Source organism: Scomber japonicus, chromosome 4 (assembly GCF_027409825.1).
Source record: "Scomber japonicus isolate fScoJap1 chromosome 4, fScoJap1.pri, whole genome shotgun sequence".
Lineage (NCBI taxonomy): Eukaryota > Metazoa > Chordata > Actinopteri > Scombriformes > Scombridae > Scomber > Scomber japonicus.
In genome coordinates this window covers 25,397,440-25,422,875 of record NC_070581.1, presented here as the reverse complement: position 1 = coordinate 25,422,875, position 25,436 = coordinate 25,397,440, and the positions used below count along the sequence as shown (strand labels likewise).

General features: G+C 38.3%; 1 protein-coding gene across 1 annotated transcript; it reads left to right on the top strand.

Moving 5' to 3' along the window:
- The first annotated feature begins 20 nt into the window (after positions 1 to 20).
- Positions 21 to 21,291, top strand: spats2 (spermatogenesis associated serine rich 2). The gene is made up of 13 exons (XM_053318213.1): positions 21 to 87; positions 4,272 to 4,545; positions 5,499 to 5,578; positions 6,800 to 6,908; positions 7,457 to 7,506; positions 7,734 to 7,956; positions 10,811 to 10,984; positions 11,127 to 11,262; positions 15,960 to 16,018; positions 17,956 to 18,065; positions 18,232 to 18,334; positions 20,402 to 20,547; positions 20,672 to 21,291. Exons 2-13 carry the CDS (start codon positions 4,521 to 4,523, stop codon positions 20,939 to 20,941), a joined length of 1,485 nt encoding a protein of 494 aa, XP_053174188.1. The 5' UTR covers positions 21 to 87; positions 4,272 to 4,520; the 3' UTR covers positions 20,942 to 21,291.
- Positions 21,292 to 25,436: the final 4,145 nt, after the last annotated feature.

Here is a 25,436-nt window from a genome sequence, read left to right as displayed (position 1 = left end):
AGACTACTTGGCATTAAAGACGGAGCCAGAGCTGCTGCAGTAAACCCGTTTCCAGAAGCTACTGTCCACTTTTCTCACCAGCACCAAGTACGTATATCACATTATTAATTCATTAACACAATGAACTGATTATTTAATATGCTTTAATAGTCTGCGAGTATTTTGTATTTTATTTATATCATGAAAGTTGAGATGTTGCAGCATTGAATAATAAAAGCTAGCCTGCTAACTCATAGCTGTGATGTAGATGAAGATGATGATGAAGGCGTTCATACTTGATGCTGCAAGCAAGTCATTGTTGTATTTACTGTGCAGCTAATTTGAACGCTAAACGCCCAAAAATGTAATGCGCATATTTAGCTCAGTAGCATCGCAAAAGGGTAATAAGGGTTAGGTAATGTTAGCAAGCTAGCGTTAACGTAGCCGCCGGTGTTACGGTTCAACTGGTGACCGTTTTAACTGGTAACCGTGTTAACTGGTGACTTTATAGTTTAATTACTTCTCATCTATGTTTTTAATATATGTAAGTATATTAACCATTTATGTAAGTTCAATTGTGTTCAGAAGATTCATTCAACCTCTCGTAACGTAATGTAATGTGAGAGAAGCACCAGTTAACACTATCACCAGTTAAACCGTAACACCGGGTCCTCCTCCTTCTTCTTCTATAGACAAAAAATGTGGAATGAAAGACTTGAAAGAGGGGTCACACCGTGCAAGAAACATGTAGGCAGAAGTTAAATAAGCATGCTAGTGTGGGTTATATGCTGATAAATACAAATAAATTAAGATTAGTTGTGCTATTTTGAAGCTAAGGTGGTTTCTTATTTTATTATTAGAGGTCCCTAGCAACTCAAATTTACACTGACTTTGAATAAGATGCCAGCCCTGCTAAAGCTAAGCTGCAGCAAAAGATGACAGTGGTCTCTTATCTGATTAGCCTGCTGCTACAAACTTCACATTATAGATGCCTTTTTTTAGTTCAGGATAAATCTGGATGAGTCACTACTGCTCTGTGTTTGTTATCTGTGTACAATACAGAGACACAGACACACTAATTTATGGGCTGTTTCTTTTAGATAATGAGATAAGGATTGGGGGTAAAAATGTCTCCCAATATAGCTGGAATGATTAGTTGCCAGCTATTAAATTCAATCATCAGCTATTTTGATAGGTAATCTATAATTCATATTGAGTCTTTTTTTTTAAGAAGAAGAAGAAGAAAATGTCCCCTTTTCTTTTGAGTCCAGCTTTTTAAAAATGTTTTCTAGTTATTTTCTGTGAAGGTAAACTTGATATTTTTGGACATTTTCCTCTCAAGTTCTGGGAAACACCAAACAAGTTATTCATTAACTGAGGTACATAATTGACACATTAATCTCTGATGACAGTAATTATGAGTTGCAGCCTTAGCTTCTAATCACACTTTAATTGGACCTCTAAGAAAAACCTGTCACCTGCGGCCTTTTTTTTATTTTATACATAACTATGCCTGTTGACAGAAGCCTCTCTATGTCTTCACACATGATCCACCTTCTTTAAATTTGCCAACATAATTCAGTTTAAACAAACTTTTTAGGCACCCAGGTTTATTTGAGTGCTGACTTTGTGCGTCCAGGAGCTTACATCACAAGTCCTCCTTGGCTCTCTCTCCCGCTCTCTTCACGACTTAAGGACCATCCCTCTTGATAAACATAATGCATCCTAGTGTGTGTGTGTCAGTGCGTACGTGAGTGGCCCGCTGCGGTGTCACTTGTGTTGATTGTACGTCTGCAGGTTTGACGTCTGCAAAAAAAAAAGGTGTGGTGTAACCAGGACTGTGACCAGGACTGTGACATGCCAGGTCCTAATCAGGAGGGTGTGGGTTTGCACAGCTTTTTAAGTTTCCTTTTCTAGACAACCAGGTCAGAAAGGGAAACCTAAAAGAGGGAAACAGCTGGCCCATAAAAAGTGAGTTCAGATTGGCGAAGGTGGAGTTTGGAGCATTTCTGAGGCTGGAAGAGACTTAATAAAGAGGTTTTAGGGATGTGGCAGCAAGTCAGCAAGAAAGAGTCAGCGGAGTATCGATTGTTGGGCACACACAGAGAGAGAGAGAAAGCATCACTTCCAAGATGAACCAATTTTTTTGTAAAGACTTGCAGATGTTACTTGTGCAGACATTGCAAAATGTTTAATTACTGTGTGTGTGTGTGTGCAGAAGAAAGAAGGAAAAGGAAGGAAATAAAAATGATGACTTTATTCAAGAATAGAACCGAATGAAGTTCTTAAATCTTTATTTGCAAAAGATTTGCAACTTTACAAAGTGACAAGAAAAAAGAGTTCGCTTCCCTGTTGCTGTGTCACTATTTAGAAACTCGTATAACGCAGATTTTACTTCCAGTTTTGTTTCTTGTAGTCTCAAGATATTTATCAGTTTTCCAGAGAAATATTTCTAAAATTATTGTTCCCCACTGGCTGCTACATTCCCGCCTTTACATGCAGTTAACACCGTTTTAGTCAGATATCTGTCCCTTCTGTTTCATAAATATATCCTATTATTATTTGTTGTAACTATTTCCCAGATTTTGAGGCACATTTTTCAACTTTACAAATTGACAAGAAAATATAAAACTTCTCCATCGTTTCAGCAATGATTTTATTTGCATCCCTGCTCCAGTGTCACTATTTAGAGGCTCGTATTAACGTCGATTTTACTTCCACTTGTGCTTTTTGTAGTCTCAACATATTTATCAGTTTTCCATTAAAATTATGCTACAATATTGTTAACCACGGCAACTACAGTTCCCCTTTTTCACATACAAATATCTGTTGCTTCTGTTACATAAATACATCCCAATATAACCCCAGATTTCATAGATTTTGGAGTGTATTTTGCAACTTTACAAAGTGACCAGAATAAAAACTTCTCCATTGTTCCAGTAATGATTTTATATGCACCCCTCCTCCACTGTGCCACTGTTTTAAAGCTCGTATAACATCGAATTTACTTCTAGTTGTGCTTCTTGTAGTCTCAAGATATTTATCAGTTTCAATAAAAAATGTTCTACAATAATTGTTAGACACTGACTGCAACATTCCCCCTTTTTTACATTCTATTAACACCATTTTCTAGTCTACCGCCCCAAACTGACCGGGTCTGTCTACCCCCCGCCCCTCACCCCTACTCTCCCAGCCTCCCAACACCAGCCACTTTATTATTATTATTATTGTTATTATGTATTTTATTGGTGTCTACCTCACCGTCTGAGAGAAACATCCTCTACATGTCCCTTACATGTAGCAGGATTGACAATAAAGAACTTATTCTATTTGTTTATTTGTCAGGGACAGTCATATTAATAAACATGTCTGTAAATATGCCAGAATTAGGTTAGTTTTCATCTGTTGTCCCTGGCCAGTTGAGAGTTGGCGACAACATTTTAATCACATTTCTGTCCCTTCTGTAAATTAAATATATCCCAGTGTTGGAGGTAACCATTTTTCCTGATTTTCTTGGTGTATTTTGGGGCCAAAAAGTGTTAAAAGCAGATGACTACTCTCTGCATTATTGTGACTAACATTAGTATCAGTTGTAATAACAGAAATTAGCTGTGAGAAATTAAAGACACATTATGTGGCAAAAACACACTCTTGAGGCATTCAGTCAAAATCTCATATCTGCTCATTTCAGATACAACGCTGACATCATCTAGAAAGCATCTGTGCCACCAGTTATGAGTTTTGCATGGGGGGAAAAATTCAAATTATTTGCGGTTGTTCTTGATTGTGACTCAAAAAAAACTATTTGTCAGAGTAGATTGTGAAATGTTTTGAGTTTACTGTACATTTTCGCCACCCTACTTGAAGGGGCCCTGGGTTCGAGTGCTCGGTGAAGAAGTCCTCATAACGCTATCACCCCACCGCTCCTGCAGAGAGAACTGAGAAAAAGGAAATACCCTTCAAAGACACTTTCTGCCAAGAACAATATTAACTGCAGATTCTCCAGCACGCTCTGCCAGACAGACAATAATTTATTGAAATCTGTTTTTCATTCATATTTTAAAGCCGGAGGAAATGGATTTCATGTGATTTGCATTCATATTTTCAGATCTTAGGAAAGTCGACATTTGGTTTTTGTGTATTTCGGTTTCATACAGTATGACTGCAGCTGAATTCAGATTTTTATTTTACATTCTTGACATGCATGAAACTGCTTTTTTTCCCCCCTAACTGATACTTACAACACAACTTTTTTTCTTTTTTTCTTCTTCTTCTTTTTTCTCTCCCCACAGATTTGGATGAATTTGGTGCAGGACAAAGAGAGAAAAAACTGAAACTTTGCCTGAATGGTGAAGGCCTCATTTGAACCTCGCTCTTCCAGTCGTGAGCCTCGTTAGCGTCTCATCTAGCAAGAAAGCTACCACTCTCTGAGCCTTTATTTGATCTCCAGCTTAAGCTTATTTGAGGAGTTATTAAAGTCTTTAGGAAGCATAAAACTAAGCTTTTGTCGGATACGTCAGTGCGGACTTGCAGCTTAAAGCATGGCCAAGAAAAACAGCCAAAAGGGTATGTATCTCTCTTTTTCACAACTCAAATCTATCTTATATTATTTATACTTGCTGGATATTTGAATGTACAAATACACGAAGAAGAAGAACACATAGCGATACTTCCAGAGTGAAGTTGAGTTATTATAAAAGGGAGATTCTTGTGGACATTTACAGAGACATTAACCTACTTTCATGGAAAAACGGCCTTTACAAGCGCCCAGTTTTTCATTTCTGCCTCGTCTTTAAATGGCCATAGATTATCTTTGGACTTTACTCCGACTCTCTGCAGTCAGCTATTTTATCACATTTAAAAATACATTTCCTCAGAGTGATTTTGTTTTTTTTTCTATACCTCATCTCAGCTGTTTTCTTTCTGCTTTTGATAACAGAAAGCTCCGGGTTGTTGCTCTTTAAAGAATGTCTTTCTGGAGGCCTTTATTAGTTATTAGTCATTTAAATCTGATGCAGATCCCAGACTGTCGAGGCACAGATGTGATGAATTTTTCTTTTTTTTTTTCTTTCTTTCTTTCTTTTCTCTGTGCTTGCTGACGTTTTCTCATTGTGTGGAGTTTTTTTTTTTTTTTTTTTTTTTAAACAAATGATTCCTTCAGTACACAAATTCAATCTGGTTTAACTTATCAGATGGTGTTAATAGTTTTCATGAAGATAAACATGGCTTGTGCGTGTGTGCGTGTGCGTGCGTGTGCGTGCGTGCGTGTGTGTGCTTTTTAACTTGATATGAAGTCAAATAACTCCACAAGCACAAATCTGCCATTGTGAATGTGATTTTGAAATGTATGAACGTGGCTGACAACTCTTTCCAGGAAATTCTCTGAAGATATCTGCGGGGTGTTTTGTTTTGCAAATTATGTTCTACAGACGATTTGCAAACACGATTCAAAGCCTGAGCAGACAATTGAAATTTAGTTGTTTTGTTATTTCTTTTTGTACTGTTTTGTTGTTTTCTAGATACCTCTTCAGTGGTTTTTGACACTCACTCAAAAATGGTAATGTCCCAGGGAGGAACAGCAGAGAGGATGAAAGAGAAGGTAAGAACTCAATGTTTGCTCAATGGTACTAACCCAATTAACTACATTATTCATTTGATGGATAATTAATTACAATATTACACAACATTTGGACCTGATTAAACAAATAGTTAAAGGAGTCTTCCCATACTTTATTTCCCAGTGATTTTTTTTTTTTTTTTTTTTTACAAAGTCATGCTAGCTTGACCAGATTAAGTTTGGGATCAAAAAAGTTTGTGGTAGACATGCACATCCCGAAAAAGAAAGCAGGTCCTGGACCAAATATATCTATTCATCTACTTATTTATTTATTTTAATGTTAGCATATTTCTTAAATGTATCTGCTATTTTCTAGAGATGCTGTGCTGTCTCCTTGTTCTTGTAACAATGACGAATAAAGTACTTTGAACTCTGAACTTTGAAATAGCAAATAGATAGATTTAATAAGATACTCAACGCTCTTCTTCAGACTCAGATTCAGGTTGGGTACATTTTAAAAATGCAGATATTTATGCCTGAATTTCAAAGGTTTCAGGTCGACGTCTGTCCATCTTTTGGGTGGATTACATTATTATATTCCTCTTGCTGGCTTTTTACTCACAAAGCTTTTATTGTACAGTAACATAATGAGTGCAGCTGTCTGTCTGCTACGCTCTCTGTATGTCGAGGAGAACCAGAGAGAAGAGAAACTAAACAGCACAACGCATGTAGAGACTCTCTCACTGACCTGAAATTAAATCAGTGCGCTTAAATGAGGTATTTGTGTTTATTTGTTGATTCCTAAACATCCATTTGACTTCCCAGTGAGCTGACAGAGCACACTGTCGAGGGATAGTTTGACATGACAGGAAGCCTAATCCACTTAATGCTTTTAATCTCTAATGAAAACAATTTAAGTAAAATGTGAAACCAAAGTTGTTTTCATTGGAGGTAATTTCGTTTCTACTTTCAACCCAAAGTATAAAGAATTGATGCCAAAACTGAGCTGAGGTATGGATGGCTGTTAGTTCTATTTAATGTTAATGGGGGGGGGGGGGGGGGGTTGTCTTTCTTTCCTTACAAAACAATACAACTTTTATGTGTTTAAACATCTGTTGCGCTGTGTCCTCAAGCCAAATGTTATTTAAATGTTAAAACATCACCAGTGTGAATATTGAATCACCTTTTGTGTGTTCTCTTGATAGAATAATAAAACCTGTTCCTCTCACACTCGGTGCATTTTGTTTGCTCTCGTTTTCACAGATCAGCGCCGTCAGAGCCGTCGTCCCCAACAAAAGCAACAACGAGATTGTGCTGGTGTTACAGCATTTCGAGAACTGTGTTGACAAGGCAGTGCAGGCTTTCCTAGAAGGTATGAAGACGTCACAGCGGTTGACTTCAGGAATGAAAGATTGTTGACACATAAAGTTTACCGATAAACAGTTATACTTTAGCTGCATTGTTTCCCTCCTTAAACTCGTATTACTGCATATTTTGCTGTACAGAAATAGTTACACCACACAGAGAAAAATATCCTTTATGGTATTTTAATTATGCTAGTATTATATGACAAGGTATAATCATAATATTTTGACATATTTCCACATCTGCTTGGTTTTCAGTTTACTGCATTTAAATCAAACCTGTTGTCTCTCATTGCTCGTGCTTAACGTGACCTTGAAAACTATTTCTCTTCATGCATGCCGCACTTTGCATTCAGAGGGCTGGGCATCATTTGCATGCCTTTAGCTTCACATGTTTAATTTTAGAACGAGAAGGTTTGTCCCCGTACGTCAGACTACTTTGTTCCTTATGCAGCGATGTCTCAACAATACGTCAGAGCACTCTAATATGGAGTTAGGTATTTCAAGGCTTTGTAAGTATGTACCTTCGTCACGTTATGTTTGCTTTACGCCTCAGGCAGCGCAGTTGAGATCCTGAAAGAGTGGAATGTCACCGGCAAAAAGAAGGTAAGCTTCAGAGACCTGGCATCTTGAGCATATTTATATCATCTTGTTAAAACTATTAAAAACAAAATTCTGTATTTTCTTAACATTTTGAGGTTTTATTTCGGCTTTATGTTAAAGTTTTCCCTGCGTGCACTGAATCAGTCCAGGTCACTGCACTGATTAGGAAAGAGATAATGAACAAAGAGAATTTGAATAAAGGAGTTTGACATTGATATCTTCATGTCCAGCCCAAGAAGAAAAAGAAGCCCAAGCCCCAACCAGAGGCCTCCGCCGAGCCTGCTCCCCCTGAGGCCGTGTCGCCAGAGGAGGGCAAGGACGAGACCAATGGCTTTCACGCCAACGGATCCGTAATGGATGGAGAGTCGCTCGATTCTCTGAGCGAACAGTTGGACTCTGCTTCCCTGGATGCGTCCGAGCTGGACTCTGAACCTGCAACATCTGAAACCACCGGTAAATAATGAATGAAGGAATGTTGGTTTTTTTAGGGGGTGTCATTCTAGGGTGAGGATTGTCTGCTTCATGAGCGTAGATGAAAACTATTCCTGGACTAATACGCACATATGATAGGAATGCATTTTTGGATCGGATCTGTTTTCTCAAGTTTAGTGACACCGAGCCTCATACAAAAAATCACTTGCAGGAACAGATTTGACCTAAAATGGTGACTTAAGAAAATCAGAGGATGAAGCTCTATTACCCTTAACAGTGTAACATCATGTGCTGTATACTAATCTCTCATCCATCTCTGTGACTGTCACATCCACTTGACCTCCTGCCTCCCATCATGGCCCACCTGGCAGGGGATTTATCAGGATGTCTTCTGACTTTATTAATATTACTGACACTCGTTTACATGCATTTAAAGTAACCAGGTTCCTCCTCAGAGAAACCAAGTCATGACAGAAATCGGGGAACGCCTTCGCATGTATTTTAGTAAGCTGGTTACCTTTTTAAATCAGCATTTACATGCAGCAGATCAGTAACCACATTTCTGTCTTACACCAAGCATTATTTTGGAAGCGGGGCTTACTAATTTTTATTGCATTTGTGATAAAAGACACCGACGCTGCTTCCTGACATCCTGCAGCCACAATGAGACAGACAGACAGACAGACAGACAGACACAGTGGAGCTCTTCATTTCACAGCACAGAAGTGTCCGAGTTCATTCAACTATGTTCTGTGGTTAAAACGAACTTATTCATGAACTTATTTAGATGCTGACTGTCTATTTTTTGTTAGTTTCATTTTCACTTGAACTTTGGATGGACTCTAAGTATGAGGAAGCATTCTTGTGTGTAATGATCCTTCCTTTTATTCAACCGCTCTGCTGTTCTCTTTCTTTCCGCAGTCTTTTTTATACACATGCACACTCGTAAAAAGCCAATTGGAAATCTGGTTGTGCACGCAGAGAAATCAGCGTTCTCCAGGAAAAACTACCTTACATGCATGTAAACGAACTTGGCCACAAATAGACCAGAAAGGTGGCTTTAAATAGCAATTTTTAGGGGTGTCAATTTATCATGTTTTTGATTACATTGATTATCATTTGTCATGTTAATGATTACATGCATCTCCTCGTGAGACAGGTGGTGATCATCAGTTTGAAAAGAGTAGCGTTTCACATCCTCAGGCTCTACTTGTCTTTGTATTTACTGCTGCATTAGTTGTAATGTAATGAATGAATGAAAAGGAGAATTGCAGAGGAGGAAAAGGAAATTGATAGTGTCTGTTTCCACCATGAATCAGCTGTTAAAGGTTTGATGAACATTAGCACGTAACCACTCCACAGATGTACTCTCTTCATCTTAAACTGGTCGTAAAAGGATATAAGAGTACTTTCTTGTTTTGTGAATGAAGTAGGAAGCAAATTGAAGCAACCAATTAGTGGCAGTCATCCCTCCAAATCCCACCCGTACTTTTAGAACGAACTGCCCCTCCAGCAGGGACTTTTTTGGTGGGTAAAACGATCTCCTTGGAGCTTAATTTACACTGTGGTCCCTCCGGTGGAAACCAGATTGGAGTTCCTCAACAGGTTCTTAGCCCTTGGTGTAAGTTCCTGCGGTTGAAACACAGCTACAGTGAGACTCTCAGAACATCTTAACTCGAGTCTTCAAGTCTCACAGAGTGACCACAAACTACTTAACGCCCTAGCATCGCTGCTGGTACTCTAAAGACACAACCCTTCCTGAGAGGAAACACAGAAGCCATGTGTGACTTCATCATGACATCACATGTGACAACTGTGGACATCTTGGACACAGTCTGAATGAACGCTAGAAACTAGAGCTGCTGCTGTATTGATTTTTCTTTTTCTTTCCACACAATTGACCCTAACCCTAGGGAAGCCATTCAAACCGTTTGCAGGAACCACCATTAGAAAATAATGATGATAATTTTAAACGTCAGATAATTGGTCCCTAAAAGCAGTATTGGCCTGAGTATAACGCAACCCTGATTATAAGGCACCCCCAACCTTTTTGAACACATGTTTTTTCATAGTATAATTACACCCTCATATACTCTCCTACCAGGCTCCTGCAGTCAAAAACTACTTTCTCCTGCAGTTAACATTTATGTGACTCTCTTTTGACTTCCTTATTATCTGTTACAGAGTTATTTGTGGGACGCCATAAAAACACTTTCGACTCGTTTTCACATGTCATAAATTTAGATTTCCTCCACGGCAGAAAAAACGCGTTTCAAAAAAACATTCAGAAACTGGTGCAGGTTAAACTGGACGTAGCAGTAGTATTGGTGGTATTCAGTGCAGCAGTCATCAGCTTAACGCTGCGTCACGCCGTCACACACCACACCACCCATTACCACAAGTAAATTCTCAATCTGTGGGAAACACCAAAGAACAAGTTTGTACGGTTAAAGAGAGTTTGTGGAATCCATCTTGCAGCTCTATTTTAGGATTAAAATACAAAAATACAAAAATCACATCTTTTTGTCCCTGTGTGTATTGTTCTTAATCTTTAAGATCTTAAAGAGTGCAACATAAGCCATATGTTATATCAAATCTTACCATTTTCTCCTCTTATTAAAAGTTATTTTTTGATGGCTTATGTTGCACTCAAAGGCATACACAAAATTCAGTTTAAATGTAATCTCCTCTGATTTAAATGTCAAATAGTACTAATTATATCTGAACCTTTTTTTTTTTTTTTTTTTTTTGTAAGGCCTGTTGAAATACTCAGTCAGCAGTTCTGCTTTGTGTCTATTTTAGGCCGCTTTTTGGGGAACAAGTTTTGAAACGACTAACTTACTTACTCATGGTTAAGTAATGTGTCTTCTAACAGGTGCAGAAGCAGAAAGTCAAGTTAGTGCTCCGAGTCCAGCTCCTCAGCAGGGAGGGAGGAATCACCAGGCTCCCAGAGGCAACAAGCAACGGCACAGGCCAAGCTCGAATTCACATCATCCCTCATCCACCACCGATGAAAGCAATCAAGGGTCATCAGGGGTCAAAAAGATGGGTTAGACACCTTTTACCTCTTATCTACCTGATCCCGTCCTGCATGTAGTTTCTCATATATCGCATCATTACCATGTCACATTATTTCTTCACTTATTCTTAAACATTTGTGCTCAAGTCTTAATTTAACGTCTCCTCCTCAGCTCCCAACATCGACCGCTCCGTGAAGGACCTGCAAAGATGCACCGCCTCGCTCACTCGTTACAGGATGGTAGTCAAAGAGGAGATGGACTCATCAATCAAAAGGATGAAGCAGACGTTTGCTGAGCTACAGAGCTGGTATGTAAACTTGTTTCTTAAATCTGGATGTGTTCATAGCTATAACCGAGTCTTGAGGTGATAGAAAGGTTTGATGCATGTTTAGAAAGAAATAGGTAGATGAAAACACATTTTTTGGGGCAGTTTCCACTCCTCAGGAAGTAGTTATGTTTGAACCGGAGGAAACGGACTACATGTAGTTCCTGTACGCTAGTTTCGGGTTTAGAAAAAGTGGCAGCTCTGAAGTTGTGTTCTGCCTCACTTACAAACAAGGAAGTACGGTAGTATCAATATTAGGACAAACTTCAAGACTGAGAGCAGAAACCACAATGAACTAAGAGTACGAGAAAGAGTACATGAAAGAGAGAGAAGGGAGTGGAAAATGAGGGGAAATGAAATTTATATTTATTTATTTCCTTGTAGATCAGTTCATTGTTGCTTTGGATCCAAACATGAGATTTATTGACAGTAAGAAAAAAGGCCAGTTTTATCCTTTACCCCAAAAAAAATCATCCTCTGTCGACGTGGCTCTATGAAAGGCAAAGTGGGTCAGTTAGTATTTTAACATGGTAAAATGCCAAAGTACTGTTCCAGGACACTGAACTGCACTGTTAGCACGGTAATGTTTGACTGTTTGTAAGCAATTCAGTTCAATTTAATTTATATAGCAACACATCATAACAAAAGTTTCACATAAACTGTACTCTTTTTAATTTATTGATAGTTTCGTGGCTGTAACGTTCAACAATAGAAATAAATAAACCTGGCAGACTTTGGAGAGAGAGATGAGCTCTGAAGTTTTTCTTTCATTCAGTCCTTCAACTCGGCTCAACTCGAAATATCAGTCAGGAGGAACGAAACACAAAGAGCCTGTAAATACACACAACTGAAGAAGACATCTAAAGTATGTGGAGTTTGATTCATCTCTTCTGGATTCACAACCACCTGGATGAGTGACAATCTTTACACACATAACTACAAAGACAACAGCTGAGGAATGTGTTACGGCCCCTTTTTCTTTTCTTTTCTTTTTTTTGTTTTTTTTTTTAAAGACCATCATCAGCCTAATTTGCCTAATCCTCACACGTCCTCAGATGTGATGCAAACTCTAACAGGCATTTTAATTTCTTCCGTTTCTATAGTTCCTAAAGCAATTTGGTCAAAGTTCTTTCTGTGTGACATAATATTATGTTGTTTTGCTTCCTGTTACGCGTTTACTGTCAAGTGTGAGTGTTGTAAACATGGTGTGTAGGTTCCACTATAAGTCAAAGGGCATTTTTCTCACCTTTACCTTATCGTAGTGACAGTGGATCAGAGTTTTGTAACAGAAAACAGAGTGCTCTTTATAATACACCTCAGGCAGCTTTTTATGGAGCGTTTTATTTGAGCAGCTGAATATTATAAAGACTAGAGACTAGAGTGACTTATTAACTACTCTAGATAATGAAAATAGTACTACTGTTTTGAGGCAGAACTAACAATCATTTTATTATGCTTAAAATCTGCTGATTATTTTCTCAGTTAATACTTTTGTCTGATTTCTTAGAGACCATATTGACATCTTCAAATGTCTCAATTTGTCTAATCAGAAGTCCAAAATCCAAAGCTATTTAGTTTATTGTTAGTAGTAATAGTTTCATATCCTCACATTTGAGAAGCTGCAACCAGCAAATATTCAGCTAAAACAATTATTTGATTATTAAGAGTTAATGAAAATAAACTTTATTCATACAAGAGATGTAGCTCAAAGTACTTTACAGATCAAAATAAAAAATACAATAAAAGCAAATAAACAATTTGAAAATATTTGATATTTAATAAAAAAATAAGTTAAAATGACACACATCAAGAGCAAGAAAAGAAAACGTTTTCAGCTGTTTCTTTATGTTGCGATCAGTTTTCAGTCAATGAATTAATCAACCAGTCATTGCAACTTCTTTCTAAAGAAATAATCATTCAATGTGTAATTTCATTATATATGTTTGTCTGAAAGATTTGACGACTAAATGAATAAATGTGTAGAGTCATTTTATGAAGACTTTACTTTTTATTCCATTTATTAAAAGTAGTGTTAAGTTCACCTCTTCCTAGCAGTACTAATCAATTCAGGCCGTGATTAGTCAGCAGGATGAGACCGTCCTGATTAATCTTTAGGAGAATTTGGTAATTGATGATAAAAAGCCTACTAGACACTTACTTGATGTAGGTTGAAAATATGGCGAGGTTAATCAGAACTGCAACTTGAGTATCCCTGAGATATATTTTAGATTAACTGCAGATGCTCTGAAGTGTCATTAGTATGTGTGAGAGCTACTTCATTATTCTCAGAAACGTGATACAGTGGTTTCCTGTCCATATTCTGAGCACTGGGAGATCCTTTTAGCTCCACTTTTAGCTCCCGACCACCACTTCTGCTTTTGCTGCTTTTGCTTTTGCTGCTGCTGGTGGCTCGTAAAAGCTGACCAGTTTGTCATTTTAACACAGATAATAAAAGACAATGTTTTGTTAACGTTCGACACCTTCAGCTCCCATGACACCTTCATCTTTGATCGGCAATAAAATACTTTTTTGCTAGTAATACATCGTCTCTTATGGACATGAAACATCAGAACGTTGTGTTGCAGCTTCTTATTTATATATTTTTATTAGAGAATATAATGAGAATATAAATGATCTGACTAAGATTAGTGAAAAACCACAAAGCTACCGCTAAGCTACACGAAAAGACAAAAAGGCTTTTCTACTGGGATCAAATGGATAATATCATTACTGAATAATCCTCAATCAGCTATAAACAGTATTAAATTTAAGACCGTGTCGTCTAATTCACGCCAGCTGTCAAACACATAGTACTGTTGCCTCCATAACTTCTGGCCATCTATTGTTCAGTCACAAACACCACAAAATACAACTGTATATTTTCAGGATTTGGTTCAATAAAGTCTTCTAAAGAAGTCTGTCATTAAGTTATTTCAGCCAACAGGAAGTGAGTCAACTCGGCCAGAGAAGGGCTCTTAAAGCTCAGCGGGCCGAAAAAAAAAAGATGTGAGAGTCTGAGTAATCCTGAAGCGCCCAACACATCGTCCACTTCTTTTGGTTTTTCTTGCTACTAAGAATTGTTTTCAGTCAGTCTTTTTTTTTTGGTTAATTGATTAGTGGTTTGGTCCATAAAATGTCAGAAAGTTGCGAAAAATGTCAATCAGTGGTTCATAAAGCCCAACGAGACATCTTCAAATGTGTGTTTTGTCAGTTTGATGAAGGCTAAAGAAACAAGAACATATTCATTCATATTAATTATATTCATTTGAGACTGAAAAAATGACTAAAAATGAATTATAATTAAGAATAGTTGCCTTTTTTTAAAAATCTTTTCTTCTGTTGATTGATCGATCGATTTATTGTTGCAGCTCTACTTTTGGTACATTCATGAGTGTGTCTCTTTCTAATTGCACCACTCAAAATGTGAATAAAAAGCCGTCATTGCTTCTTTCCTGGCTGCATCATTCTGCCTCACTGTTGTCCCACTAGGACTTCTGAGGCTTTGAAAATGTGCATTTATATCTCAGTCATTGTGAGATATTGTGACAGACTGTTCAAAGACCTCGATGGTGTTGCAATTTTTTTTGCCAACAAAAAAACCCCAAAAATTATGAAATTAGTTATGCCAAAGATAAAAAAAAACAGAGAACTTAGGAGAGATGTTGAAATGATGCATCATTTTACACCCACGCACACCTGGCCAATCGCTTCCTGAACTAGACGAGATTGTCAGACTGTCTCTTTTGTAACGTTGTAATGCAAATGCTCAGATGCAAATGCTTCTAATTTCTCAATCGAGAAGCTGGTAGGTGATCTGACAAGGACTTCTTTTGAAGCAGACTACGGACTTAAGCGGACGTAACATGCTGTTTGTGTTTTTCTGTTATTTTTATATCTTAAGATGTCAAATTTTTGTGTTAAAACTTGGTCTGAGAGCCAAAACTTGCCAGGCTGCTCTGAAGGGTTAGGGTTAGGGTTACCTCTACTTCCTCCTCGTGGTGCCAACAAACATCCGCTCTGTAGCCTTTGTTGCTAACATTGTTCTAGGGATTGTTCACTCGCTCAAATTCAGGCTCAAACACAATTCAAGAAAAAGAAGTGAAGTCCTACTACAAGTCGTTTACGTAGGAGGCGGGCCTTAAACAAACAGGAGCTAAAACGGGCTTTTTCAGACAGAGGCTGAACTGAGGGGCTTGCATAAAGAGACAGTAACTATCTTTAAATTATGCAAAGATATTCCAGCAGAGCCCCAAAATAAAAATACAGATCTGGAAATGTGCTTGACACGTCCCGTTAATTGGACTTGGATCAGAAAGCAGCATGAAATAATATGAAATCTCTATTTTTATCCATCACATATTCTAGCTACAATTTAAATCAACCTTTTCCTCCAGCTTTCTGTATCATAAATGCCAGAAATGAAATGGAAGAAGAAAATGGAACAAGAATACACTAAATGTCATGATTTACCATTACTTTTATTATTCCCTAAATACTGATCTAATGGGGATCAGAAGTACAGCTACAGCAGCAGTAAATCACAATGCAAAACCTCCAGCTCCAATACAAAGTGTTGAGCTGCGTCTGTGTTTGTAATCTCGGTGCAAAGTCAACACACCTAGTATTTAGGAGCCAGTAAAGTAAAATAACCCTCCTCTCTCTTTTCTCTTTTTTCTTAGTTTAATGGACAGAGAAGTGACTCTACTGGGAGAAATGGACAAAGTGAAAGCAGAAGCCAGTAAGTACTTGTATTCTTAAGACTGAACCAAAACCCTGCTTGTCACATACCACCCGGGAGCTGCTAGTATTCCTCACATAATATGATCACCTGACTCGAGGGCTCAGAGACTCTGACCTAAATCACTTCCGGAAAGGTAGTAAAAGAGATTGTTGTGGAACAGCAAGTCCCAGTTTCTACAAAAACTGCAGCAATGTCCTCAGGGGTCCTGCTTTACCTACAGCATACCACTCTCTGTGTGTGTGTGTGTGTGTGTGTGTGTGTGTGTGTGTGTGTGTGTGTGTGTGTGTGTGTGTGTGTGTGTAACATGACAGAGCAAGACCGCATATTTTTACAAGTAGGCCATTCTCCCTTATTCTCAGTGCAGAGTGTTGTGTGTTCCAGGCCTGGAAAAAGTGAATAGTGTCAGGTGTCGGGGGAGACTCAATGCTGTCTTTGTGCGAGGCGTGTGGGGAATTGAGAGGAAAACCAAGGAGTTCTAGTGCTTCTTTGACAACACAAAAACCAGGTTTCCTCAAAAGCCTCCTCCACTAATCTCCTTCATATGTTAGATTTGTGTTAACTTAATGGTTTCCCCTGAAAACTTTTTGATCTCCAGAAGGAAAATGTTTAAGATTGTTTGATTTATTTCATATGTATATTTAGACTATAAAGGATGTTGACTATCTTTGAGGTTTGGGCTGTACAGTGTAATGTAGTACAGTTCAGGATATAATGATCCTCATTCATTCATGCTGCTGTACAGAAGGAAGCTGTATCATTACTGTAACTGGTATACTGATATCCAGGGCTGTTTCCAATCAGTCTATTAGTTTACTAATGCATTTTGGGACTTGATGTAATGACCTGACCTTTGTGTCCGTGACTTATGTATCATGTCGAGATATGTAAGTGGTTTCATCTTTGACCCTTGTTTACCTGTAGATGCTGAGTCAGCTGCACTTTGTACTCAACCTAAGTCATTGACGCCTAGTGACACTACAAAACAGTTAGTAGTCAGTTGATTGATAGAAAATGATAATAATAATGATGATGATAATAATGACTGTAAGAATCTGTGAATATTCTCTCATTACAGCTTCTTAGATATAAGAAGTGTGCCACATGTCTTATGTGAGAGTAAACTCAATAATGTTTTGAAAATCAATTTTGAACTTTTGGCCTAAATCAGTCTAAAGGTTCAAGAAGTAAGATTGTGACTGGAGGGTCAGCGGTTAAATCTGTGTGGGGGAAGTGAAGAAGCAGTGTTTGCCTCTCCTTCTTTATCAGCCCTTCAGCAAGGCCTTAACCCCAGCTGTCCCAGTGGAGATCAGGCTGTGGTTGTACTGGGCAGCTTCCAGGTGAGAGAGAGAGAGAGAGAGAGAGAGAGACTCCTGAATACATAAAAGTTAGGGTTATATGTATTTATTTGATGGTGCCACCTCGGACATCAGAAAGCTGTGATGAACATTTTTCACTATTCTGTGGATGATTAATTAAGAAGAATTAGCAGATTAATTGATAATACAGATATGTATTCATTAGTAAGTGGTAACAAACTGATGTGTCAGTGAGTTGTACTGCTGATAGACTTGTAAAGATCTATCAAATGTTTTAATCTAACCTTAATTTAACCCAGAACTCTCTTGTGATACATTATCTCTTCTACCAGGGTAAACTACCCAAAATGGCAGCATACAATAAAAGTTACATAAAAACACATTAATTTAACACAATCACATCTAACACAAGAAAACCGGGTCAGAGAGATAAAACTTAACTATTTAAATCAGTTTCAATTCCTCATGAAACATTTTTAACATTATGCTTGGATGCCTGATGTCCGACATTACACAATAAAGTACTTCTAAACTGATACAGAGCACAAAATAGGTTTTAGGTCCATTTGTTGGTTTCATAAAACCAGTTAAAGCTCACACTCTGCTGCTGTGTTTCAGTGGTGGTTTTGGACGCCCGACAGAAGAGAGCGGAGGAGCTCAGACGGCTGACGGACCAGTCAGGATCCATGTCTGAGGAGCAGCTGTCTGAACTGCGCGCAGACATCAAGGTGATCTCACAATACCGGTGCTCCAGTTTGGCCTCGTCTGTCTAGCACCTTCAAAAACCAGACAGATGAACTGAAAGAGAAGAGCACATGAAAACATTTCTATCATCTCAAACCATGCTGCTGATGAATGATTATTAACGAGTTATCTCTGCTTCTTTTCTTTCAGCACTTTGTGAGCGAACGTAAATATGATGAAGACCTTGGGAAAGCCGTAAGATTTACATTCGATCTGGAACCTCTGAAGACGAGCATCTCAGGGTTTGGATCAGGTAAAGAATCCTGTTCATTGTTTATCTCCATCTTTACATACGTTACCACGACGATAAAAGTGATACAGGAAGCCTTTAACCACTAATCATACAATAGAAGAGGCTGTTTACTTTTAAATGTCGTGGCTGCAGCAGTCTGTCAGCAGGCTCGACACGTAGTAATAAAAATACTAATAATATAACACCTAACAACATCTAATAATAATATAACATCTAATCTAACATCTAGTAGTAGTAGTAGCTTTATTGTCATTAATAAAATGCCAGAACAAAGCAATATGTTGTTATTTGAATAAGATAAGAAATAGACACAACTATTATAAAAGGGACTAATTATCTTCAATATGACATTTTTTACTTATCTTTGTTTAATAGGATTATTGATTCCAGCTCCCAGTGGACCAAACAAAGCCACACAAACATTACATCACATGGATCAAAACTTTAAGCTTTTTCGGGCTGTGTGAACATTTATCCAACAACATGTCAAGCGTTGGCTTTATAAACTGTTTATCCACAGAATTATTTATTATCAGCAATTAATATTTGTCATTTTGCTGAACTAAAGCAGAGATCTGTCTCATTAAAGAGGATCATAAGTCACCTCGTCAACTTAGCTCATTGAAACCAGAACCCTTCAAATCCCAAATATAAGCAGGTTTCTTCACTGTGGGCATTAATTGTGTTGCCTTATTCTCATGATGAAATGAGTTCAATTCATTTTAAAAGGTGAATTTACTACTTTTTTTCCCTGCATGCCGATATTTGATAGGCGTCTGTCAACTCCAGTGATCTAACATGACATAACATGGCAGAAATTAGCAGTGTCGACAGCTCGGCATCCACTGCAGCTTTTACTATTAAACATAAAACTTAAGTGACATTTTACGAGTTAGATAATGATTTCTTAGTGAGCACAGAAAAAACTACAGCTCCTAGTAACTACAAGTGAGGCAGCGTCGTTACTTACATTAATGTAATGATGATAATAATAATAATAATAATACATTTTATTTATAGAGCGCTTTTAACAATACTCAAAGACTCTACAGAATCAAAGACAAATAAAGCAATAAAACCAAACAGAATAAATGAAAACACAATTAATAAAAGCAATACAGAGAAGAAGAAACAAAATAGGAAAACAAAACAAAAGAAAAGAAAACATCAAAACAATCAAACATTAAAAGCACATTTGAAAAGGTGAGTCTTGAGAAGTGATTTTAGAAGTGAGGTTGGTGTCGTTCACATTCAACACATTTCAACATTCCTGTTACTGCTGCTGCGGTTAAGTCTGAGCTTGCCGTCTAGACTTATAGGAAATGATGTTCATAAGATATAAATATTAAATAATCAATCAATCTTAATTTATATAGTGCCAAATCACAACAAAAGTTATCTCAAGGCACTTTTCACAGAGAGCAGATCTAGACCATACTCTCCTAACACTTCTGTTGTCCTCGAGTCAAGGAAAGGAGGGAGGGAGGAAAGGAAGGAGGGAGGAAGGAAGGAAGGAAGAAGGAAGGAAAGGAGGGAGGAAGGGAAGGAAGGAAAGGAGGGAGGAAGGGAAGGAAGGAGAAAGGGAGGAAGGAAGGAAAGGACAAAGGAAGGAGGGAGGAAGGAAGAAGGAAGGAAAGGAGGGAGGAAGGAAGGAAAGGACGAAGGAAGAAGGAAAGGAGGGGGGAAGGAAGGATGGAAGGAAAGGACAAAGGAAGGAGGGGGGAAGGAAAGAAGAAGGAAAGGAGGGAGGAAGGAAAGAAGAAGGAAAGGAGGGAGGAAGGAAAGAAGGAAGGAAGGAAGGAAGGAATAATCAAAACAGACGGGGTCAATTTGACCCGGGAGGACAATACGAAGGTTAAGTTAAACAATATTATATATAATATTAATTAATTAATTTTTCAAAAAACGATCATCCTTATCTCTAAACTTATGAAGCATGTTGGCCAACAAATCTTCTGTCAGCTAATGAATGAATCCATCTGATCACCTCTACTTCATCTTCTATGATCCTAGAGCAGGTTGCAGGTCGTTACGGTTACTGACCGACCGTTGTTGTCCCTTTTACAGTTTACCACCCTCGTACAGGCTACTCAAATCGCTCCCGTTGTAGCTCCACGTCGTCTTCTGTTGCCAGCCCGAGCCTGATGGAAACCCCTCCTCCCACCCAGACCCAAAGCATCCCCAGCGAACACCGCCCGCCACCAACCAAACAGGTCAGCCGGGGAACAGCAGTTTGTCAGACGTTCAGTCTCACAGCTCTGTGACGACGTTGATGTTAAACACTTTTATTTTTCATGTGCTCATTGACTTTTTTTTTTTTTTTAACTCTTCCCTCAGATTTTCCAAGGCAACCGGCGTACTTTCCAGGGACAGGGTTATCACTCAGGCGGTCAGCGGTATAACGGCGGCTCCTACCATGACAGGAACGCCGGTCGCGCTAACCACCGTTACCAGGGCGGCGGCGGCGGCGGCGGCGGCTCCTCTGGTCCTAACTCACAGCACTCCAACAGCTCGAGAGACCCCTCCCATTCCTCATCATCCCACAACCAAGACCGGCCCTCTCACAACGGGCTTCCCCAAAGGCCTCCGCGGACGCACTGCCCTTGACATTGGAATTCCTTCGCTTAATCAAAAAAAAAAACCCCATCTACTAACTCACAGCACTCCCCTCTCCCCTACCTCCCTTCATCCCTCCTCTCTGCCCCCCCACCCTCCCCTCCCCCTCACCTTTCACTCTCTCTCCCACCATACTAACTCCTCTCAATGGTAGAGTAAAATACAAGTTTACATATTTCCGTCAGTTGAGCTGTGGCACCACCTCTCTACATCGACCCCCGTTCATCCTTCAAACTTGAAAAACTCTCGTTCTTCTGTAATCACTCTCTTCCTTTCGCATTTCCTCCCATCTTGGTTAAGGCAACAGCTTCTATCTTTAGGCCACACAATCCCCCCTCCCACCCCCCTTTTTGAGAGATCTCATTGCTATGCTATCGTCAGTCTCTGTTATTAATTAATTTCTTTTTCTTTTTTATTTTTATAGCACTGCTTCAGAGAAACCAGTTAAAGCAGTGAGCCGGAGACTTGACGTGATTTACCTGCAACAATTTGTGCACTATTGAAGTTGAACTCTTAGTACTGTTTCTATTTTTGCTGTGGCTTATAATGTCAGCTCTGATTTGCACCTCAGATCTTTTTCTCAGTTTTTTTTTTTTTTTTTTGTAAATTATTCACGTCTCCCAGAAACATTTCAATGCCTTCACTGTGAAAAGAGAAGTGAAAGTGCACCAGTAGTTCCAGCATTAACTGTCATCAGGAGAGTAGACATGCAATCAACACTACAGACTATCGGTTAAAAAAAGGAAACATATCAAAACTAAGTCGGAGCTTTTTCGTATATGGCTGCTACAAAACCGTAGGGAACTTTATTGTTAATGCTTGGAATAAAACGTGTTCAAGGACGACTTTGAACATGGAAGTTGTTCTCTTAAAGGAATAGTTTGACTTTTTTGGAGGAATGCATTTATTTTCTTTCCTGGAGTTTGATGAGAAGAAATATCACTTTCATGTTTTGTACATTAAATATGAAGCTACAGCCAGCAGCTGGTTATCTTAGTTTAGTATAAAGACTGGAAGCAGAGATGAACAGCTTAGTTTCTGCCTAAAAAATACTTATACGGTCCATGTCATTTCCTGCACAAAAAAACAAGTGTAAAAATGATCAGTGTTGGGTTTATGGTGGTATATTTGGACTGCTGTCATGTTTCTGCACTTCACTTTTCTTTTGAATTAAAACAAGATTTAGTCCTTTTATGGTGGCATTTGTTTGCATAGAAAGTAGCCAGACTGGCTGTTTCTCCCTTGTTTCCAGTCTTAATGCCAAGCTGAGCTAACTGGTTGCCTGCTGTAGCTTCATATTTGACTCCACATGAGAGTGGTATTAACCTCATTTAACCCTCGGCAACAAATCAAATGAACACGTCTCCCAAAATGTTGAACTGTTCCTTTTAATTATTGCCTAAGGCAGTGATGTATTGCCCTCCCACTGGCCGGTGGGATTATCGTGTGTGCTGTTGTTCTCGGCTTGCTGCCCGTTATTTTATAACAAAGAGAGGGCTCATTACCTTTTCGTAGAATAATGTTAAATATGTTTAAAACACAACTAAAGGAAACTCTGTCCACATGCTGTTTCATGTCGGTTCTCAACATCTGGACGGAGGATTTTCTTCCACATGTGCAGTTTGTTTTGTGTTTTTTGTTCTCGTTATATGCACATGAATGGCATATTAATGACGTGCTTTGCCTTTAGTCAGAGAGACTTCACATTTGCCTTTCTTAGTAACATGGACATCTGCATCATGACGGCTTTCTGAACAGACGGTACCTGTAGAGCAGACATGCCTGTAGAGCAGTCGTTCCATTATACATACATATATATATATATATATAAAAATATAAATATGTTTCTTCTTTTTATACACTCACTTTGTCCCATCTGTGAAAGTAAAACTGATCAAAACTGGTGAATGCGTTGGATGGTTGTGTTGATTTCACAGATCTTTTATATGGCTGCCAAGTAGACGCTTCAAGGCTGTTGTCGAGGTTAAGTCTCTTTGTAAAGTCTGCAAGGATGTGAACAAAACAAAAACAAAAAGTTGGCGAATACCTCATTGCTGATCCTTTGACGCGGCCGGTTTTCTCGCAGTGGGCTCTTAGTAAACGGAGGACAGATGATGGGTCATCTGTTATCATCTTGTATTTGTGTACATATGTGGAGCTGCAAAAGGCTGTAGTGTAAAAACCGGCTGTAACATTATTGCTGCATCTTCATAACATGTCGTCTTCCTCTAGAGTGGACTTTTTTTGGGGGGGGGGGGTTTAAAAAAGAAAATGAATTTAAAAGATTGTTCACTCCCAGTTTTTGTTTCCTCGTAGGTTTTCTGACCAGAGTGAGTTTTTTTTCTTCTTCTTCTTATTTGAGATGAAACTCATTAATTATGTTGGTGAATATTGTGGAGAAAGAGTGCTAATGTTTGCAGTCTTTGGTTAAAATGTGATGTAACTACACGTAAAGGAGATACTTTTGACTTCGAGGACTAGTTCGGTATTTTGGGAAGTAGAACGTTGGCATATTTCCCAAAATGTTAGACTTGCAAAGGTGTAAGATGGTTTATTATATAACAAAGATATTCTGACTGAAGTTGTTTGAGGAAGTTTTACCAAAATTTAGGATGTTCCTCAGCGAGTTCTCTGCATATTGATGGTTGGCTGCAGTTTGACTTGATCAAAGCAGATGATACCATTCAGCTTTTTACTTCAGCACATCTCTAATATTAAGAGTTAGTGCTGATCAATCAACTGGTTTCCTCTTCTGGGATTTTCGTCTCCCACTTTATCCGAGCGGTCTTTGTTTCGTTTTTACATTCCAAACTGTAGAAAATATTTAGGTTATCACCAAAGATATAATTTCGTCCTGTTTTAAAAGTCGCTGCCTTTTCTTTCTTTTCTTGGCCTGTAAAAATATAAAAGATAAATCCAAAGGGGATAAATCCAACACTTCAACCTTTTTCTTCTTCCCACCCCTGCTTTATTTTCCCTTTTCCTTACTGTACATACATATATGTAGCTATATAATTTTGTGCTCACATCGGGCATTTTGTATGTGATATTCATATTAGGCATAACGGAGGTTTAAAACATCTTAGTTCATTTTTTTCCAGTAGACCTTGTGTCCTTCTCAAGACTACTTTTTTTCTGAGACAACTGTAAACTCAAGTGCCTTTTTCTTGTCTCCCAACCAATCCATCGACATCCCCTCCACCAGAATATGGACCAAAGACATCGACCGTCCCCCGACACCCCTTGCCCTCTCTTTCTCCCAATCACTGAATGGCACACTTTTCATTTACTACGAATAAACAGTTTGCAATACTGACTGCGTTATGTTGTTTTTTGGGTTGTCGTTGACTGTATGAAGTTGATCTAGGGTTAGGGTTAGGGTTAGCTGAAGCAGAGTAACAGTGAAATTTGATGTCTGTAAAGCTGCAGAGGTTTGAATCATTCAACACACTTTCAGTTTAAATATGTCAATAAATGTACTAAACACTTCACTTTCCAAAGCAGTGTCAAAGTCACTAAGTCTTCTGCAACTATATAAATTCAATAACTGAAGTTAAACACAGGAGGCTTAAACACAGTTCGGATAAACTCCAGTGTGCAGACATACAGCCAGCAGGGGGCAGCACTACACTTGGAAATGTTAAATTGTGACTTCAGAAGAGGGAGTTCGGTGCAAGAGTTCATCAATTAGCAGCTAAATGTTCATAAATATTTAGGAAAATTATATCATATCTTAACATCTGACTTTGATAAGGCAGATTTATTTTTTTATTTTTTTTAATGTTAAAGGGTAACTTGACTGGTATAATTTATCTGGGCTGTTTTCAGAAGATCTTTCATGACAGATTCACCTGAAAAAAGAAGTAGAAAGATCAGTTCTTATAAAAGAAGTCTGTATGTTTCTTCACTCAGCTGTGTTAAAACTTTTCATTTCACAGGAGGGTCTGAGACCATACTGAAATATTTTCACTTAAATCAGGATCTAAAGTTTGAGGATTCACACATTTAAAAGCACAAGTTAAGACGTGATAAAGTAATTAGTATTATTTAAGATTCTGCACTATTTCTAAGTCGCCAATCAAAATTAAACAAATTTGTGGCATTGAGCAACTTAACTGCTTTGTATAAGAGATCAAACTTTCTTGAGTTGTATCTCATCCATTGAAGCTTTCACATGACACTTTGGATTTGAGATTCTCATCAGAGTCTCGTTCAAGTAACTGAACTTGCAGCCAGTGTTCACCCATTATAAATAAAACTGTGTTTCAAGTTTCCAGCAGTTCATTACTTAATAAGTAGTACTGTGATAGTGGAAAATATGGCATCAGAAATGAATGAAAGTGTGAGAAGACAAATTGTTATTCTAAGCAAAATAAAAAGCCTTTCTCAGCATCAAATCATAGCTAGACTAAATGTTTCTAAGGAGGCAGTGCATGACGTTCTCTGAAAGATAGAAAAGCAACTTCATTAGAAATCCCAAATTTGC

Bases quoted from the DNA above. Each gene is read 5' to 3' on its own strand.
- spats2 (XM_053318213.1), top strand. From the start codon at position 4,521: ATGGCCAAGAAAAACAGCCAAAAGG. The intron at 4,546-5,498 runs GTATGTATCTCT...GTTGTTTTCTAG, and splicing joins CAAGAAAAACAGCCAAAAGG to ATACCTCTTCAGTGGTTTTT. The intron at 16,019-17,955 runs GTAAGTACTTGT...GCTGTGTTTCAG, and splicing joins CAAAGTGAAAGCAGAAGCCA to TGGTGGTTTTGGACGCCCGA.